At 60.9% G+C, this 20247-nt stretch overlaps 1 protein-coding gene across 1 annotated transcript in view; it reads right to left on the bottom strand.

The window, feature by feature from the left end:
- DNAH17 (dynein axonemal heavy chain 17) overlaps nucleotides 1-20247 on the bottom strand; it is an 86840-nt gene that overhangs the window by 13868 nt on the left and 52725 nt on the right. Inside the window, exons 54-70 of the mRNA XM_071219274.1 lie at nucleotides 17685-17951; nucleotides 16717-16878; nucleotides 14996-15229; nucleotides 14326-14490; nucleotides 12723-12818; nucleotides 12371-12588; nucleotides 10750-10957; nucleotides 10381-10496; nucleotides 8591-8783; nucleotides 8103-8338; nucleotides 7309-7431; nucleotides 3477-3681; nucleotides 2821-2985; nucleotides 2480-2620; nucleotides 2163-2333; nucleotides 1509-1631; nucleotides 815-1008 (exon numbers count right to left, since the gene is read on the bottom strand). Coding sequence (XP_071075375.1) covers nucleotides 815-1008; nucleotides 1509-1631; nucleotides 2163-2333; nucleotides 2480-2620; nucleotides 2821-2985; nucleotides 3477-3681; nucleotides 7309-7431; nucleotides 8103-8338; nucleotides 8591-8783; nucleotides 10381-10496; nucleotides 10750-10957; nucleotides 12371-12588; nucleotides 12723-12818; nucleotides 14326-14490; nucleotides 14996-15229; nucleotides 16717-16878; nucleotides 17685-17951 — 3017 coding nt within the window. The remainder of the gene's footprint in view (nucleotides 1-814; nucleotides 1009-1508; nucleotides 1632-2162; nucleotides 2334-2479; nucleotides 2621-2820; nucleotides 2986-3476; nucleotides 3682-7308; nucleotides 7432-8102; nucleotides 8339-8590; nucleotides 8784-10380; nucleotides 10497-10749; nucleotides 10958-12370; nucleotides 12589-12722; nucleotides 12819-14325; nucleotides 14491-14995; nucleotides 15230-16716; nucleotides 16879-17684; nucleotides 17952-20247) is intronic.

Below are 20247 nucleotides of genomic sequence, written 5' to 3' on the forward strand. Positions count from 1 at the left end.
GCGAAGATCCGTCTCTGCGTCCTGGGTGTCTCCCCTGATGGGGGCGGGGGGCATTGAGGAGGAAGGAGGCCCGAATCACGGCCATTTTCTTTAAGGACCACAAAACGTGGTCAGAGAACCCGAGGAGAAGAGTGGACTTAACATAAATCCCTCTTCCCGTCTTGACCCCCATCGCCCTGGGCTCCATCAAGGCCCTTCCTGTGGAAACCCAGTGCTGTCTGGGGCGGCTTTGGGCGCTCCTGCCCCTCTCCCGATCTCAGGGGACCGAGCCACCGTGTTCCGAGTGAGGCCCAGGCGGCAGCATGAATGTGTAGGGCTTCTCCACCCACCCAGCCTTGGAGGGGATGATGATGGAGGCCGTGTCCCGGGAGAGCTTGCCCACCTGCTGGCAGGGGGCTCTCTGAACACTCCGGGCACCCCCGAGGCCCTTCGGGTGGACCTGTTCATTTAGAGGCCTCCCCACAGTCCCACGGGGAGCCTGTGGCTGGTGCCAGGCGGGCCGCCCCATCTGGGACCCTCTGGGACCCCGATACGTGTAGTCGCCCCCTAGTCTGGCCTTCACTGGCTTCTGATTGGGACTTAGGCTACCCTCCCTCTACGTCACTGGGGAGGTTCGCCATGCTCTTCCACCTCACAGGAGCCCAGAGCTCAGTCAGGGGGCACCCGGCGCAGGGTCCAACGCTTCAGCTCCTCTGGGCCCCATTCCCCCCCTGTGCACCGGGGTCCTCGCCGAGCCACGCTGTAGAGGCACCATTACCCGGCGTGGTGGAGACAGCGCCCCGCCCCCCATGCCGGGCCGGGGCGGGAAACTCACTTGATGGCGTAGGTCATGCGGTCGGGCCGCATGCACCTCACCATGCACAGCTTCTGCAGGGCCGTCTTGTTCTTCCACTCCTTCGGGAAGATCTCCTTCTCCGGGGCTTCCGACTCCACAAACTTCTTCCAGCGCTTGGCGGACCCTTCGATGTCGTTGTCCAGGTTTTTGAACTCGTCCATCTCCGAGAGCGCCTGGGGAGAGACGGCCCTCCTGCGCTGAGACCGCGAGCCACCGGCAAACCTGGGACAGCAGCAGGGACCCGGGAGGAGGCCTCTCCTGGGGACGGACTCCTGCCGCTTCTCCAGAGGCTTCTGGAACAGGGGCCAGTCCCGCCGCAGGGGACTGCCTACTCCAGGACTTTCTGATCAGAGACACGCAGGGCCCCTGTGTGTGTGTATCCAGCCATCGGAGGAAAAACCTTGACACTTTGCAATTTCCCGGGAACCGCAGGTGGGGGGGCCCTGGGGCCTGCCGCGGCTCAGCGTGCGCTGTGCGGGAACGTGCGTGGGGACCGAGAAACATCGCTGCGTTAGGGTAGGAAAGTGGAGTCCCCTCGCACTGGCAGGCAGCCTGTGTCTTGGGGCCCGGCCCCTGGCGCCCCCAGTTTTACTGAATGGCACGGCTGGTGAGCCTGGTGAACATCCCCATTTGGAGTGGGGAGAGGGGACCCTGTTCCCGGCTGAGTGCCCACCTTGATGCCACCCCACCCCTGGTTCTGCAGGAAGTCCACGGGTGACGTGACGCCAGCCTTGAAAGGGAACCGCAGCAGGAAGTCCAGCTCCACCGGGTTCAGCTCCTTCTTCATGGACAGGACCTGCGGGGCGCAGGGCCGGTCAGTGCGGGAGGGGCAGAAAGGGGTCTGCAGCCTGTCCTGCCCCTTCGGATCAGGGCAAAACTTTGTCTTCACCTCGTGGTTTTGTTTTGTTTATTTACTTTTATATTTTAAAGATTTTTTTTTTTTTTAGAGAGAGAGAGGGAGAGAAACATCAATGTGTGGTTGCCTCTCACGTGCCCCCTACTGGGGACCTGGCCTGCAACCCAGGCATGTGCCCTGACTGGGAATTGAACTGGCGACCCTTTGGTTTGCAGGCCCATGCTCAATTCACTGAGCTACACCAGCCAAGGCTGTTTTGGGTTTTTTTTACATTGTGGTAAAATACACGTAACAGAATATACCATCTGAACCCCAGTTAAGGGTAGTGGCCTCCAGAATATTCACATTGTTGCACAGCCCTCACCCAAAGGGATGCCTGGTGCCCCCACATGGTGGCTCCCCATCCCACAAGCTGCCAGGCGCTGGGGCTGCCGTCTGGCCCCCACTCGGGCTGCTGCGGCGGGGCGGTACCTGGAAGGCAACTTGGGCCAGGAAGATGAGCTTGTCCCGCTCGAAGAGCCCGCGGGCCGTGTACATGTACACGGAGTAGGTGATCTCGTCCGTCAGGTTGATCACCCGCTGCCGGACCTCGTCGGCGGGCGCCGTCTTCTGTATGGCTTTCTCGAAGACCACGTGGAAGGCCTGGGGAAGGCGGGCGAGCCCAAGGAGGCTCCAGGACCAGGACCCCTCCCCGGGTTGGCTCCCCTGGCTCCCTGTCCCCCCCCGCAACTGCTGCCTGAGCCGCCCCTCGCCCCGGGGGTCCCAGACCCGGACGGGCATAGCCCCACCTTGAGGGAGAACTGGTAGATGGGGTTGATCTTGTTGAGGTCGTTCAGGATGAAGTACAGCAAGGACGCCCTCTCCGCGGCCGGCCGGTAGTTCTCTCTGGCCTCGTTGATTTTAACTTCTGTGACTTTCGCCTCTTGAACCTGGAAACAAACGGAAGGGGCTGCCGTGGAAGTGGAGGCGGGTGACCCCCACGAGCAGGTGGGCCAGCCTCCCCACCCAGCGCTCTTGGCTCCCTCGGAGGCCTCCCTGGGTGCTGTCGGCCGTCGGCCGGGGTGCTGGGGCCTTGCCCCTCGCCAGCCCAGCAGCCACGGCCGTGTGCCCTGGCCTGGGGCTGGCCCACCTTCTCCTCGATCTCTCTAGCCGTGTGTTTGGTGGTCTCCAGGTTCTCCACCAGGGCCGTGTCCCCCAGGAAGTTGCCGGAGGCGGCCGACAGGCGAGCCAGCAGGGAGTCCTCCAGCTCCTTGAGAACGATCTTGAACTCGTTCTGAGACTTGGTGAGGTTCGCCTGCAGGAGGGGCAGAGACAGGGCGGGGACCCGCTCACGGCTCAGTCCTGCCTCGGCTGAGACAACGGTGAGCGGAAGCTGGCCGGAGCGGGAGCCCCAACAGTGCCCGGCCTGCCCCGCCTCTGCGGCTGCCTGCCATCAGCCACAGTGTGACGAGGGCTCGGGGACCCAGGGAGAAGCGTGGGGCCTGGGGCCGCTCCGTGCCCTGTGTGTGGTGGCCCAGTACTCGGGAGCCAGCAGCAAGGTTGGCCTTGTGGGGCGGCGGGTTGGCACTTTGGGAGGTCTGGGCAAGTGGTCATTTCACTGAGAGCTACACATCGGGGCAGCCGGGCAGGAAGTGGCTGTTCTCTCGTCCAAAACACAATTCAGCATGACGAGCAGAGGCAGCTGCACATCACGCAGAGAGCCAGGGAGCCTCCATCACCCGCCCCGCTTTCCGCCCAGGAGCCGGCACACCCTGGGCCACCTGTGGCCGATGTCAGGCCTCGTACCTTCAGCTGCTCTAGATCTGGGCGCTCCTTGGCCACCACAGCGGCCAAGAGTTGGTCCTCGAGGCCGTCCCTGGTGACCAGGAAGTTGATCAGGGTGCACTGAGCCTGCATCTCGGGTTTGTAGTGGGGGTTGAAGTACTTGGTGTGCAGGATGAGGCGGAACTTGGGGTGGTACTCCACCTCCTTGTCGCCAATTTTAATGAACCTGGAGGTCAGCGGAGGAAGGGCTCAGAGGGGTGGCGTGGGGCAGCCAGACAGACACCAACCGCCCTCCACACCCGCCTGGTGGCCGGCTCTCCCCTCGCTGGCTGCTGCCTAACCCCCTCCCATGGTTGCTGGGAAGGGACTGTGACTTTCTTTGCTGGTCCTCCTCTCTGCCCTGTGACCGGCCCGGCTGTGAGGTGCGGCCGCACTGACTCTGGCTGGCTTGTTCTGATCTTTTCGGCAGTCTCCCTGGGGGGCCGCCGCAGAAACGCTCAGCTGGGGCTCCGCCTCAGAGGCCTTCCTTCCATCAGAAAGACTCACGCACCCCACTTCAGAGCGCCGGCAGTTCCGGCAGCTCCCAGGTGCGCTGATCCTCCATGGGGAGTGCTTCTGTCTGGCTCCCCGCTTTGCTCCCCTTTTTCTGGTCACGCTCACATGTGGGGGCCTAACGTCACCCGTGGTGCATCAGCACCCCTGCCAGGCCCTTCTCAGAGTCCAGACCTCAGTGTGTTTACTCGTCACCTCTGTGCTGGGCTTCTGCGTGTGGCCCTGCAGCTGAAGGTGGCTCCCATCAGCTCCGACACTTAGACTGTGCTGATTTATTTATTTATTTTAAAAGAGATTTTATTTATTTTTTTAGAGAGAGGGGAAGGGAGGGAGAAAGAGAGGGAGAGAAACATCAATGTGCAGTTGCCTCTGATGCGCCCCCTACTGGGGGCCTGGCCCACAACCCAGGCATGTGCCCTGACTGGGAATCAAACCGGTGACCCTTTGGTTCACAGGCTGGTATTCAATCCACTGAGCCACGGCACTTCACGCTGATTTAATCCCTTTGTGTTAGAAAGGTAACTACAAGCTCAACGCCCCAGGCTACGACTGGAGAAGCAAAGCCCGGTGCACCGGCAGGATGGAATACCACTTGGCCGGGACGAGGAGCGGAGCTCTGGCCCCTGCCGCAGCGTGGATGCACCTTGACAGCATGGTGCTGCGTGACAGAGGCCGGACGCGCAAGGCCACACAGCATGGGGTTCCGCCGATGGGAAGCGCCCGGAGCAGGCGGCTCCGGGGAGACAGACAGCAGACTGGGGGCTGCCGGGGGGCCGGGGGAGGGAAGCGGAGTGACTGCTCCACGGCACAGGGTTTCCTGCCGGGCAGTGGGAACGTTCTGGAACTAGATGTAGTGGAGGCTGCACCACCCTGTGAGTGCACTAAATGCCGCTGGATCGTACACGTTAAAATAGTCCATTTCAATGTGCACAGTATGAACTTCGTCTGAACTTGAAAAACTAAAGCAGGCTCCCGGCCGAGATGGAGGTGTAGGTGGACTCACTGGGCCTCCTCGCACAACCGAAAGAAGGACAACAACAATTTAAAAACAAAAACAAAAAACCCCAGAACTGCTAGAAAATCAAACTGTATGGAAGTCTGACAACCAAGGAGTTAAAGAAGAAACATTCATCCAGACCCGTGGGAGGGGCAGAGACGGGCAAGGCGGTGACTGGAGGAGCAGGCGGTCCCACATTTCGGTGTGGATAAAGGAGGGGGAACTGGGGAGCGAGACGGGCCGAGCAACCCAGGTTTCCAGCTCAGGGAAATGAAGCCTCAAAGCCTCTGATTGAAAACATCTGTGGGGGTTGAGGTGGCGGTGGGAGAAATGCCCAGCCTCACAGGAGAGGTCGTTGGAGAGACCCACAGGGGCCTAGAGCATGCACAAGCCCACCCACTCGGGAATCAGCACCAGAGGGGCCCAGTTTGATTGTGGGTAGTGGGGGAAGTGACTGAAAATGGGCAGAGAGCTGAGCAAGCAGCACTGTTCCCTCTCGGGCCCCTCCCCCACATACAGAATCACAGCGCACCGGCGTGGGTTGCCCTGTCCTGGTGAACACCTAAGGCTCCGCCCCTTACTACGTAACAGGCTCACCAAGACAACAAAATACATCCCAAATGAAAGAACAGATCAAAGCTCCAGAAAAAAAATACAACCAAGCAAAGAAGAGATAGCCAACCTATCAGGTGCAGAGTTCAAAACACTGGTACTTAGGATGCTCACAGAAATTCTTGAGTATGGTCTCAAAATAGAGGAAAAAATGAAGGTCATGCTAAGTGAAATAAAGGAAAATGCACAGGGAACCAAGAGTGACAGAAAGGAAACTGGGGCTCAAATCAATGGTTTAGACCAGAAGGAAGAAATAAACATTCAACCAGAAAAAAATGAAGAAACAAGAATTCAAAAAAATGAGGATAGGCTTAGGAACCTCCAGGACATCTTTAAACGTTCCTACATCTGAATCATAGGGGTGCCAGAAGGAGAAGAGGAAGAACAAAAAACTGAAAACTTATTTGAACAAATAATGAAGGAAAACTTCCCTAATCTGGCAAAGGAAATAGACTTCCAGGAAGTCCAGGAAGCTCAGAGAGTCCCAAAGAAGCTGGACCCAAGGAGGAACACACCAAGGCATGTCATAATTACATTACCCAGGATTAAAGAGAAGGAGAGAATCTTAAAAGCAGCAAGAGAAACGAGTCAGTTAACTACAAAGGAGTTCCCGTAAGACTGTCACAAAAGAGACCTTACATGCAAGAAGGGGCTGGAAAGAAGTATTCCAAGTCATGAAAGGCAAGGACCTACATCCAAGATTGCTCTATCCAGCAAAGCTATCATTTAGAATGGAAGGGCAGATAAAGTGCTTCTCAGATAAGGTCAAGTTAAGGGAGTTCATCTTCCCCAAGCCCTTATTATATGAAATGTTAAAGGGACTTATCTAAGAAAAAGAAGATAAAAAATATGAACAGTAAAATGACAACAAACTCACAGTTATTAACAACCGAACCTAAAAACAACAACAATAACAAACTAATCAAACCACTAGAACAGGAGCAGAATCACAGGAACAGAGATCACAGGGAGGGTTATCAGCGGGGAGGGGCAGGGGGAGAGAGGGGAACAGGTGCAGGGAATGAGAAGCATAAGTAGTAGGTACAAAACAGGGGGAGCGTAAGAATAGTGTGGGAAATGGAGAAGCCAAAGAACTTATATGTACGACCCATGGCCATGAACTATATGGGGCGGGGGGATGTGGGAAGGGGGAGGTGTGCAGGGCAGAGGGGAATAAAGGGGGGAAATGGGACAACTGTAATAGCATAATCAGTAAAATATATTTAAAAGAAAACTAAAATAGGTCCAAGATTTGCAAAACATATAAAATAGAAAGAAAAACGTGACCATTAAGAATCACTTCCTGGCCCTGGCTGGTGTGGCTCAGTGGATTGAGCATCAGTCAGCCCGCGAACCAAAGGGTCGCTGGTCCAATTCCCAGTCAGGGCACACGCCTGGGTTGCCTGCCAGGTCCCCAGTAGGGGGCGCTGGAGAGGCAACCAGTCGAAAGAACCACCACCAGGTGGTTGTCACTGTTAGACGGTGCATTTATCCCCAATTGGGGTACGGCCCCATGATCCCGTCTCCCCTCTGAGCTGGGGTCCGTCCCACACGGCAGCATTTTGGGGAAGCTCCTGGTGCCCCCCGGGAACACCAGGGACGTTCCCCGCACTGTTCTCGGCACGGGGGCCAAACTGCACTGTTTCCTGGGGCTGTGCGGGTTAGACCGTGGGGGGTGGACCGGAAACTCACTTTCCCTTTTTAATCGTGTTCCTGCCCAGGAGTGGGTCCAGCACTGGGTCCACAGTCTCGCCGATGTTCTCAATGAGCAGGGTGTCCCCTTCGGAAACGGCCTGCTCGATGATGTCCAGGTAGCTGCGGGCACAGCACCGGCAACAGTGAGCCACAGGGGGGCAACAGACCTGGCAGCTACGTGCCCCAGGAGGCTCTGGAGGAGAGGTGGCCGAGGGGCCCAGCAGCTCAGGGCCCCCCAAAACCTGTCCTCCCCTGAGGGGAGTGCAGGGCTTCTGTATAAGCCGCCCTGTGGGATTCGGGGAGCAGAGGGGCCCCCATCCAACCTACTCTGTGCTCCCGGACGGACGTCATGCAGGGTGGCCCTTATTGTGGCCCCTGTTCCTCATGGGTAACGAGAAAATAAACCACATGAGAGAGAAGAGGAGCAGTCAGCAGCCCCTGGCCTGCCAATGGCCAGGTCGGAGTCCAGCCGGGCCGGGAGCCCAGGACGGTGCACCTGACTGCAGGAGCCACAGGTAACGGGGGGGGGGGGGGGGGGGTCAGAGCCCCAAGTTTAGTTCTTTACTCTTGGTGCCATTCCAAGGGCCAGATATTAAGAAAAAGAAACCCACCCGTTGGCTAGTGTGTGTATTTAAAGACCCAGTGACGGTTTAACAAGTACGAACCATCCAAGGCATGTCTCCCAGCAGAGCCAGTGGCAGCTGCTTTGGGAACCCCCACCCCGCGTGGGTGCACCCGGCACCTCTTCTGCCCGGCGACCCCCTCCCACCCCGCGTGGGTGCGCCCGGCACCTCTTCTGCCCCAGGCGGATGGCTTTCAGTGCGTCCCCGTATTTGTTTTTAATCCACTTGATTCCTTGCAGCTGGGCATCCACGATGAGGGGCCAGCGCTCCGTGTTGCACAGGATGGTGGCGTTCTCAGTGGACATGCGGTCACTGGGGAGCCCCTGGTTGTTCCAAGTGGCCACGTCTGCGTCATCGGTCAGCAGGCTCAAGGGATCCAGGCCCTCCGTGATGGGGATGGGGACCTGCGGGGGGTGGGGCGCTGTCTCTCAGAATCAGCGGTGTGGCCTCACTGCCCAACGGGCACGGACAGTGGGTGTCGGGCCACCTGCGAGGACACTGCCACTCCCATCGCCCTGGTGGGTGTCAGCGTCGGCCACAGCAGACCCCAGTCCCGACCCCGAATGGCCAGAGCCTCAGTCTCGGGATGGAAGGGGAGACCTGGCTGGCCTGCCCCTGGGGACCTCCCTTCGTTCCCTGAGGGACGAGCCGCTCACCGCTAGCTTGTTTATGTAAGGGACCCAAAACTTCTCCATCAGCTCGTTCCGGTACTTCTTGGTGAAGTAGCCCACGTAGGACACGAAGGCCGAGATCAGCAGGACGTCCCCGCACAGGGTGACCCCCTGGCTCTTGTAGTTCTCCACCGACTCGGCCCAGCGGACCTTTTCGGAAGCCAGTCCTCCCACCAGCCTAGAATGGCACCGAGATGGGTGGGGTCAGGGAGGGGACCGTGCACCTGGGAGGCTTGGAGGAGAACAACGTGGGTGTGCCCCCCAACTGTGCCCTCTGAACCCTTGCCTAGCACCCCTTACTTTGCTTGATTCTTCAATAGTGACAACACTGCGGGGGGGTGGGGGAGAGGCGCACAGAATTCTGGGGAATGAGGGCTTTAGGGAAGCAAAACGAATGCTTTCTGGAGGCGGCACTGGGCACACCGGGTCTCCCTTCCCCAGGCCGTCTGCGCTGATCCACGGCTACCCTGCCGCTCCGGCCACTTCGCCCACGAGCCGGACTTGCTCCCCAGACACCACTGAGCACGCTCTGGCTTGTGGGAAGGCTGGGTGGCAGCCATGGTGGCCCCAGGACAATGCAGCCTCTGAGGGCACCTGGCCGCGTGAGGAGCGGGCACTCCAGGGTGTGCCTGGGGCCTCGGGCCACCAGCTCGAGGCCTGGCCCCTGACCCTCAGTGGGCCACCTAGGGGTCATCCCTCCTCCTCCAGAGGCCATTCCGCGGGCTCGTCCCTTTGCTTTAGGGGGCATCTGCATGAGGCCCACTGTGGTCTGTCTTCAGCGTCACCCACACCACCCTGCCTCCCCGTGACCCACAGCGGAGGAGGTGAGGGCCCCAGCCCTCTGGGGCCAGCCTCATGTAGCCTGGGGACCTCCCAGGGTCCCCATGTCACGCTGACAACCACCAGGCCGCCATCAGCAGCCACTGCGGAGGAGGAAGGACAACCTGAAGCCGCGTCCTAGCCGCGGTGTGGACCCTGCCCATGGCCCCCCCCAGGGTCCGGGGCTTGCTTTCGAGAACACGAGAACACAGCTCTGGAGCCGCGCCGCTCATGGGGCAGCCTTGAGCACCGGCAGCCGGCTCCCCGACATGGCGGTCTGAACCCAAATGGCCTCGGCACAGACACACCTGGGGCTCAGGGACACGGAGAGAACCAAGCACAGGACACATCCCCCCGGTCATTCTCACACTCGTCACTCATCGAAATGACCAGGTTTGGAGTTCAATGAAACGTATTATCAAAACCCATTTCATCTGCTTCTCTGCACTGTTTCGAGGTGGCAACTAGGAAGTTTCGAAGGACAGATGTGGCTCACGTCACGCTCCCCCTGGACAGCCCGCTCTGGAGTCCATGTACGTTGGACACACCATGCCCCACGTGATGAGCCGGCAGGCCTGCGCCCACCTCCTCAGTGCAGGTGACCCGGGGACATAACCCAGTTCTGCCCGAGCAGGGGCCCCAGGCAGGCGGGGGCCTCGGGACGCTGTGCTGTGCCAGGTCATGTTTCCCGAAGGTCATGGAATGTCCCGAAGGTCACGGAGTGCCCAGGTCCACCCGGGGAGTGTCACCAGCTCCAGGAGAGGGGGACTCGGGTCAGTGGTTAGCCATCCCATTTATCCCGTTGGCTTGGTGCTCAGGGGGTGGAAGCTGGGGCGTAGCTTCCCCCACCTGGGGCTCATCCCTCCTCCTCCAGAGGCCGTTCCGCGGGCTTGTCCCTTTCCTTTCGGAGGTGTCTGAGGGACAGGAGGGGTGGCCTGCGGGGTGGAGCGAGCTACCTGTTGGCCAGCGAGATCACCCTGTTGGTGGTGTCGGCCTCCTGTTGGCACTTGATCTTCTCAGCTGTCGCTTTTTCAAACGCCGACGTCAGGTTGCTCAGGTTGGCATTGAGTTCCTGGGGAAACGGGATGGAGGGTCTGGAAGGGGATGGGGCAGCAGCCCCGGCGAAGGCTGGGCCGGGAGTGGGGCTGCCCACCAAGGGTGGACGGGCAGCGGGCTCCCGGCAGGATGGGACCCCTGCATCTGCTCCCGTGCGCTGTCCCGTGCTGCTGAGTGACTCCTGGCAGCGTGGAGACCCCTTTCAGCAGAGAGCCGGACCGTGCGCGAGAACGGCAGCCCCGGTGGCGGACGGGGCCGCACGCACTCACAGCGATCTTGTTCTTGATCCGGGACAGCTTGTCCTGGGCCTCGGCCAGCTCTGCGTTCGCCTCCTCCAGCGCCTGCCGCTTGGGGGCCACGTCGCAGTAGACCTCGTAGAAGCGCACGATGTTGATGCACCAGGAGCACAGGCCGGCGGCGGCCGTGGACTTGGAGCGGATGAACTCGGGGTCGAACGTCGGGTTGCCTTGGTAGGGCCTGGAGAGGGAAGAGGGGCGCTGGCCTGGGCTCTGCAGGACACCGGCCCGACATCAGTGCCTCCACCCCAACCTGGGCTCCGCGCTGTGCGTGGCTCCGGCCGCCGACCGCAGGGGATAGCCGTGAGAGAACGCGGGATTTTTTTTCCTTTGGTATCTTAGTGACTACAGGAAGGGGGAGGAAAAGGGAAGAAGGCCTCTGGGGAATAATTTGGGGTGTGCGGGGTCTGGAGGGCAGTGATTTCAGGCGCTTCATCCTCGCTGTCCCCGGCTGTGCCGCAGCCAGTCTTGTTGTTGTTCAGAGGGTTAAAAGACCTGACTGTGCGCGAGTCACCCTGTTGGAGAGACCGGGGACAACGCCCACAGGGGCAGGTTAGACGCTCCAGAGACCAGGACTGTCTTAAATGGCGACGGCATCCTGAAGCACAACGAGCAGAACTGCCTGCTACCTGCAGGAAGAACTGATGCTTCGGACAATTCAAAGCACGATGGGAAGGCGAGGGCCTCGGGCTGGGAGCGCAGCGGCCCCCTCCGCCCCGGGTGTGTTTCACACGGGGTCAGGTCAGCGGGCAACCGGGTTTGCTTGTTCCCCAACACGCCGGAGAGGGTGGCGTGGGGGCGGGAGGGCGGTCTGGTTTGCCGGGTGACGAGGAGCAGACAGTCACTCGGGCGTCGACATTATACGGCTGTTAGAAATGAAGCTGATGAAGTGTTGTAAAAACACAGGGAGAAGTTGCTTATTCCCCCAACACTGTGAAGTCAAGAAAGTAAAAGCAGAACAAATATTCGTTCACCTTTGGGAAACAACTTCAGGAAAAGGACCGAGACTCCCTGAATGTGGGCAGGGGCAGCTCCCCAGGGGTGGCCCTCAGGGTTTCCCCTGTCTTTTCTCTTATACTTTACACGACGCTTTATTTTCGAATGCTTTCCAGTCGTCCAGGTGTTTCCTCAGCAAGCGGGAGCTCGGAGATGCTGGGGTCTCACCAGGGGTCCTGAGTGTGGCTCAGTTGGGGGGGGGGCGTCGAGCCAACCCTGAGTCTGGGTTGCCGGCGGGAGGGGGGGGGATACCCAGGCAGGAGCCACCCGAGGTGTAAATGGAGCATCTGCTTACAGGCACTGGGGTCTATGGGTAAAACGCGGGCATGTGGGAGTCCCCTGTACACCCGCCCAAGCCCCCCACCTAGAGGTGGCACTGCCAGCTGGTTGAGTGTGCCCCACCAGGCGAGGTGAGCTTACCGGGGCAGCCAGGTGGGCCCAGGCCGCCACCTGCCATCCGAGGGGTTCCTCCTCGCTCTGCAGCCCAGGCCCCTGCCCTCCCCCAGCAGGCGGGGGAAGATTCCAGGGCCTGGCAGCGCCCGGACGTGGCTCCCCGCGGGACTGAGGCCTGCTCCGCGTGGCGGCCGGGCAGACTCACTTGAAGGCCTTCAGGCAGGCCTCGGGAATGTGCTCCTTGTCGAACTTCTTCAGGGAGTCCAGGAAGGTGTCCACCTTGCCCATCATCATCTTCGCGGCCTTCCAGCTCTTGTCCTTGGGGATCTTGCCCCCGGGGGCGGTCAGAATCATGACGGCGGCCGTGACGTTGACCACGGCGTCCGGGGGGGACCCGAAGGACTTCAGCTCTGTCAGGTTGTTCTGCGGACGACAGACAAGACCGACCTGGAAGGGGGTCCCGGACTCCCTGGTGACAGTCCCAGGGAACCCACCGCGAATGAGTCCCCCGGGGACCCACGGCCACCGTCCCCATTCCTTTCTCGTTCTTCTCCAACCTTGTTCAGGGTGTCAAGTGCTTCCTGCGCGGCCAGCAGGGCCGGCTCGGCCTTGGCCAGGTCCGTCTCACACGCCTTTTGTTTCTCGGTGACGTTCTGGAAGGAAGCCAGACCAGAAAGGTCGACGTGGGTGGTCTGCCTGGGTGGCGGTGTGTGTGGGGGGAACGTAGGGGAGCCAGGAGGGCGGGGAGGCGGGGAGCCCCCGTGTGCTTCCTTCACGATCATGCAGTGCCAGTCACCACCTGGAGCCCGCCCTTCTCTTCCCTCCCTGGGTGGTCCCTACCCCTCCACGCTCAGGGCAGTGAGCCTGCCTCGGTGGACTGGGAGTGGATTTGGGACTGGGAGCTGTTCCTTCCGCCGGCTCCAGCGTCCGGGCAGCAGGGGAACCCGGGGCCGCACAGAGCAGCCCTGGCCGTGAGGCCTTATCGGCCCTGGGAACAGTTCAGAGGTGCAGCTCCCCCTCCCCTGGAGAGAGTGAGGGTGTCTTCGGTCGCGCACGAATTCCTTCACTCGGTCGCACACCCCTCCACGCACACACCCACTCATTCGTGCATGCGTTCATTTGCCCTTTGGGTCAGGAAGAGCCCCTCTGAGCCTTTAGGTGCTAGGCAGACAGTCACGTAGAAGCCTGGTGTCTGTCAACAAGAAACAGCACCTTCGTGATACAAGAAAGCAATGAGGAGGCCGGGGGTGCTGAGAACAAGGGTGGTAGGAGAGGCTCCTGCCGGTCCTGTCCCAGGCGGGGCAAAGAACCTCCCGGAGAATCTCCTCCCACATCTGCTTCAGGGACGGGGCCCGGAGGGCACTGAGCCAGCCGGCTGTGCTGGGCAGCACCGGGCTCCTTCCTCGGAGCACCCCGGGGGCTGTTTCCAGGTCTGGGGGCTGCAGATGGGTGGGGGCCCAGACGGCAGGTGGCAGGTCACAGAGCTCAGGGTGCCGGATGCGGGTCCCGGCCCGGAGTCCGGCTGTGTCACTTGCTAGTTTTGAGTCTTTGGCACATTGCCGACCACTCCAAGCCTCAGTTTCCTCATCTGCCTCCCTCTCAAGAAACAGCGGATGGCTTCTGGGATGCCCCCAATCCAAACACTCATACAGACACAGGATGGATGGCCCACAGCCGCGCAGGGGTGTGGGGGATGGGCGGCCAGACCAACAGTGACCGGGAGCTCCAGCTAGGAGCCCACCCCGCCAGTGACATCGAAACCTTGGGGGGCTCTGCTGCAGCAAGCCCGAGGACCAGGGCTGGGGGGTGGTGTCCCCAAGCCTTGACGTGCTCAGGGATCGCCGGTGTCTGGTGAGGACGCAGACCCGATTCAGCCCAGCAGGGGCCGGGGCCCGAGAACCTGCGTTTCTTATCAGCTCCCCGAGATGCCGCCACCTGGCCTGGGGACTGCACTTTGAGGGGTGTGGCTTCACCAGGACATTTCTCTGAAGGACAGGCCTCTTCTGAGCTGGAGGCCCTGCTCCTGGTGCTGTGCCCTCCCTCTGGGGGCGGGGGCGGTGCCCCCAGATGGGGAGCCCTCTCAGCCTTTGCCCGGGCCTCCCGGGAGGGCCCGGCATGCAGCCGTGTGCCGCCGCCCCAGAAGCCGCGCTGGCTGCCCACCTTGTTGATGACCTCCACCTTGATCTCTTCCTCATCGGCGACGGCCTTCTCCTTGCTGACCTTCTCCGTTTCCACGCCCACCACGTGGATCAGCTTGTCCGCATTCTCGTTCTTCTGCTTCAGCTCGGCCTCCTGGATTGCCAGCTTGGCCTTGAGATCGTCCACCTCGGAGAGGAGACGCCAGCAGACGGGCGAGCTCAGGCCCAGCCCACGCACGCTGCCCTCCCTTTGGACGGGCCGCGGCCAAGGCAGCCTCGGGGCCTGGCGGAGCTGCGGGCCCGTCAGGTACTTACGGCTCCCTGGGACACATTTGGATGCACCTTTGCAATTTCTCTCGGGTAGGTACTTAGTGAGCCCCCACTGTGTACACAGGGTCACAAGTATAAAGCATATTCCTGTTGCTTAAGGAGTTGACATTCAAGGTCCCCCGATTAAAAAATGTCAACAATGTCAGGGTTCCAGGAGTTCTGGGGAGGCTGGGGGACAGTGGCTGGTGGAGCGCTCTCCTGCTTCCTGCCAGTTTCTACCACAAGGAGGCCACTCAGGGGCTTCAAGCGTCCCCCCCGGGGGTGCCGTCCCAGGCTGGGTCTGGAAGGCACATTAGGGCGAAGGAAGCGGCCTGCTGGGCTGGCCCCGCCGCCCCCTTCCCCACCGGCGAGGCCCCTCTCACCTGGGAGGCCGTGCTCTGCAGCTTCATCAGGCCGTTCTCCAGCCTCTCGATCTTGGCCACCAGCTCCATCCTCTTCCTGGCCAGCAGGTTCTGGTAGAGTTTGATCTGCTCCAGGAAGGTTTTGGGCGTGGTGTAGTTGTAGCGCCTCTCGGTGGCCAGGTACGCCTTGGACATCTCGTTGACCGTGGTGTGCACGTAGGCCATGAACAGGCTGATGGAGGCCTTGACCTCCGGCTGCAAAGGCAACACGGGCCTTTGGTTGCCTGTTTGCCGCCAGGCGAGACCCCAGCCCTGCAGAGGGGCCCAGTGATGGGGAGGCTGCCAGCTGCCAGGAATCAGCAAGGCGGGGCTTCCCCCACTCGCTGAGGTCTGCTGTCCCATGAGGCACCACGCAGCCAGGTGTTTGAGGGCCATCAAGGGACAGCAGCAGGGGCATGGCTCAGCGCCGGACACAGCAGAGCTGGTCATTGTCATTGTCTCAGTGAGTGTCACACACACGCACGCACCTGTGTCCCTGGGCACCAGGAGGAACCTGGGTCGTCCAGCAGGCTCGCACAGTGCTTTCCCCTGCCAGGGCCTGAGCCGGTGGCGACCCTCTTACCAGCCTCCTCTGTCCACCGTCCACCCCACAGTCACGTCTCCCGCCGCCTGGGCCCACCCCACCCGCCCAGAGACAGGCACTGGGAGCTTCGCCCGGGGAGTTGGCTGAGGGACACTCATTTTCATTCAGGTTAATGTGCAAATGCATCCAGCACACGTTTCTTTGGCATCTAGCTGGGGGCCCTCGCTGGTGCCAGCGGCGGGGCTGCACCCAGATACCAGCAGGCCCGTCCTGGGGCTGGACACCCACCTCCGTGCCCCGAGCGAAATGCCGTGACCACAGCATCCCTGGGTACGGCCCATCCCGCAACTGACCGCTGCAAAGACAGCCAGCCGGGGATCCCACCCCGCTCTAAAAACTTGGGGAAAGGCTCATCTCAGGTTCAGCTTTTCCTGCTACGCAGCCGAACTTCTGGGCAGAACAAATCAGGATGACAGAGCACGGTGAGCTCCGGGGCGGCCGTCCTTCGCATAGCCTGAGGGCGCGAAGGCCGGCTGGGGATGGCAGCAGCGAGCTCAAAGAGTGGGCGTGAGCACCGCCTCTCAGCCAAGAAAGATGCTGTGGAAGGAGGGAGGGCAGGCTCCTACTGCCCTCACCCTTGTCCAGCCCTGGAGACGGCCAGGGCTGGCTGAGGCTGGGCCGAGGCCAGAGGACAGGGTGGCACCTCGTATCACTGATCCCCATGCACCTGGCCCCCAGCCGCTCCAGACAGGGGCTGTGTGGAGAACCCGAGTTGCCCAATCTGGTGGCACATTGGTGTCAAGCCTCCTGGACCAGCCTTGTGGGGCAGAGCCACACGGGCTGGACCCCCAAGCTCACGGAAATGACCCTCCCAGCACAGTAATGCAGGGCCGAGACACCGACATACAGCAGCCCCGTCCTGGTTTACGGGTTCGTTTGCTGTGAGTGTTTTGGCCTTGATACTGGTTTTAGAAAATAGTGCATTACAACGTCACCGAGCTCGGTCACTGAGGCTGCTGGCGCTCCCTTACATCTTGTGCCCAAGGTGAGCGCCTCACTTGCCTTGCCCTAGCCCCAGCTCCGGCCCTGTCTCCAGTGACCGCCCAGCCGGCCCAGCCGGCACAGCCGGGGCAGGAGGGAGCGGGGCCCAGAGACTCACCTGGATCCCCTCGGTCTCCTCCAGGAAGCGGGCACTGACAGACACCAGGGCGTCTTGTGGCCACTCATGGAACCAGTCGATGGCCGTGCAGTTGACCACGGCCGGGAACTTTCTTGCCCGGACACGCAGGACGGAGCCCACGGGGGAGAAGCACAGGATCACCTGAGTGCGGGACCCAGAGGAGCCACTCATGGGGCAGCAGGCCGGGGCCAAGTCCTGCCACGTGGCGGGGGCTCCTTCAGAGGGAGAAGCCCTCGGTGCGCACCACAGCTCCCGGGTCTCCCGTGCGGCCACAGCAGCACAGCAGGCCACACTCGCTGACATCCTGACCCTCCCCAGAGATGTCAGGGTGCAGGGGTCGTCCCCAGGCCCTCCTGAGGTGACACTACTCTCCAAGGGGGTGAAAAAGTCGGGATGAAGGACGGACGGGGGATGGGTGTCCACGCTGAGTGAATGAGGCCCGACATCAGGGAGGGCCACACTCCCTTTAGCCGGTCTGGTCCCCCCGGGGGACACGGAGCCTCCTCCAGGCCCCCAAGGGCCGTGGCTTGTCCACACACAGGCTGGGACTCCCTGGGACCCGAGCTGCAGAAGGTCTGCGGGGTCAGCCCTTTTGCAGGACTGACGCCTCCCTCCTCAAGGACGCCTCGGCCTAGTTCCACCCCTGTCCCCTCAGAGGCAACGGTGAAGGTCAAGGTGTACTTGTCTATTTGAATTTGAACTTGCTGTTTGTCTGCATGTGTGTGTGTATAAAACACTGCTTTTGGCCATGAAATGGCCAAAATGGCCACGAATGCTGCTAAAGGCCCCTTTCCAGCAGGCAGCCCCACCTGTCCGTCCACTGCTAACGGATTTCCACACCCTGGGAGGAAACGGCCCCCACCTGCACCCAGACTGAAGGCTGAGCCCCACCAGGCCTCAGGGCACCGGGCTGAGCCCCCGGGCCCCCGCGGAGACGGAGAGCGTACCTTCAGCTGCCTGCGGACTTTCTCGATGAAGAACTTCCAGCACACCTCCCGCGTGTCGGCCATGCCCTGGGACTTCACCTGCGGCCGCATGGAGGAGATGATGTTCTCCACCTCCTCCTCCGTGAACAGCCCCGGGATCTCCCCCGAGGCTAGCAGGTCGTTGATCAGCACGAGGAACTGCTCCTCGGCCACCTGGGAGTCCGTCATCAGGAACACGGAGGCCACGTTCTTCACGGCCGCCTTGATGTACTGAGCGTTCAGGTCCACCTGCAGCGGGTGGGCACGCCGAGGGTCCGAGCCGAGAAGACGCTCGTGCACAAGCGTCCCCTCAGCCCCCCGGGGAAGGGCCACCCAGCGTGGGAAACACGGGGTGGAATTCAGCCCTAAAAGCAAAAGAAATTCTGACCCGCGGATGGGCCTTGAGGTCGTTACACTGAGTGACATTGGCCAGCCTGCGAAGGACAGGTGCCGTGCGGCCCCGCCTGTCTGGGGCACCGAGACAGAAATCCACAGAGGCAGGAAGAGGACATGGGTGCCGGGGGTGGGGGTGGGGGAGGGGGGCGTTGTTGGTTCAGGGACATGGTGTCAGTTTGGGACAATGGCAGCATTCTGGAGACAATGCGGGGGGGTGGCTGCACACCAACATAAAGGTACCTAATGCCGCTGAGCCGAATGGTTACGACGGTGAATCGAGTGTTCTGTGGGTTTTACCACACAATAAAAAGGGGGGACCCCGCCCCTTAAATGGAGATCCTGAGAGAGGACCCCCAAAACATGTGCACCACAGGCTTGGGACGGGAGACCGAACACTGGAAAGAATGATTTTCCAAGGCCCCCCGACACGAGCGGGGACCCCTCCATCAATGGCGGGGAGAACGAAACAATTGCCCGGCCGTCTGGAGGAGGACGCGAAGGAGGGGAAGGCGTGTCACAGAGCGGTGGGCTCGGAGAGCTTGCGATCGGAGACACACACCGCGTACCTGTGTGCATGGTGCGTAGGCGTTTGAAGTTGGGGTGTCATCTGAGTGTTAGGGCGACTTTTCAGGGGGTTGGCGATTCGCTTCTCTACAACCCTAACTTTTCTGCGAGGCCTACGGGCCTCTGGAACTGTTTACCAGACTTTACAAATGCCCCTCATAGGCGTCCCGAGGGCTCAGGTCTGCCCTGTGGAGCCCACCCTACTGATGTCTCTCTGTTCAGACAGAGAGACGGCCAAGGTCCCTTAGCTGGAGTTGACCGGGGTGAAAGCAAGCCTCAAACTCCATCTTTTTTGAGAAGCTAGAAAGAAAACTCCGAGGGCAGCGCTGAGCTCTGAGAGCAGAGGCCACGCCCCCAGACACCACTCCGCAGCTGGGCCCTCCCGAGGTCCATGGAGCCTCAGAGGGGAGCAGACCCCTTCTCGCGTTTCACAGCCGTACAGAACGCGTTTGGCGGAGGCTGACCATGCCAGGATTGGCGATCTGTATCCAGCTTCTGGAGTTGATGGCACGTGCGGGCCTGGGGTCGTCCCAGGGAGCAGGAAGGAGGGGGGCTGCCAGAGAGAGAGTCAGAGGGCAGCCTGCGTCCGCCGTCCAGAATGGCTGAGGGTGCTTCGCCCCTGCGCCTGGGAACAGCCCGATGGGAAAGCTGCCAAGGTCCACCCAGTTCAGACTTCGAATCTGGACGGACTGACCAAGGCCAGGGATCCTGGTCGGAGAGGCTGCTGCTGGGTCCAGGCCAGAGCAGCTGGTTCTGGGAGCACTGACCGCCCATCCTGTCCCGGGAACAAAGTCGAGAGGCTTTGCTTGTGAGAAATGGCCTTTCCTTTGGTCCTGGCTGTGGCTTCTCCTCCTGAACTCGGTGTTTGTGGCACTTCTGTTTGCTCCTGCTCTCTGCTCGGCGTCCCAGGAGAGTCAGCTAGGGCCACCACCATAGTGGCCTTCCTCAGCTGTGCCTGTCGTCCTGCCTAGAACCTCCGTGGCCTTGACCTTGGGGCTAACTCCTCCATCTCAAAGCTCAGCCCTTGCTGGCCTTCCCTTCACGCCTTTCCGCCGTGGGTCTTCCTCCCACCCTGCAGACCAATGCTCCATGCCGGGTCCCTTGTCCCCTTGTCCCCTTGTCCCCACCCCCCACCCCCCAGGCCCAGTGCCCAGCCCGGCTCCTGAGGCTCCCAGCCCCTCAACATTCTCTGCTGTCATTGAACTGTCCTCCACCATGGTCCAGGCTTTGCCCCTCTGCTCAAACATCTTGATGTTTTCTCCTGTCCTTGGGACCAAGATGTCCCTCAGGGTTGGATCCCAGCTCCTCCCCTGCTGCTTCTCTGCCCTCCAGGGGCACCCAGAGCTTCGGGTCTGGCCCGCACAATACATTACATCTCCCGCACCATGGCACCCACAGTTAGGGCCCGGACCCCACAATACCGTTACATCACCTGCATCGAGGTGAACGCGCACGTCACACCGCTAACACGCACACCGTTAATATCGCCCTCTGACTCCATTATTAGAACAACAATAATGTATCTCATGAATATGTATCAGTTTGGGAGTCTGCTTCCCCTGACAGGAGGGAGGGCCTTCAGCCC

Source organism: Desmodus rotundus, chromosome 9, assembly GCF_022682495.2.
Source record: "Desmodus rotundus isolate HL8 chromosome 9, HLdesRot8A.1, whole genome shotgun sequence".
NCBI classification, from domain to species: domain Eukaryota; kingdom Metazoa; phylum Chordata; class Mammalia; order Chiroptera; family Phyllostomidae; genus Desmodus; species Desmodus rotundus.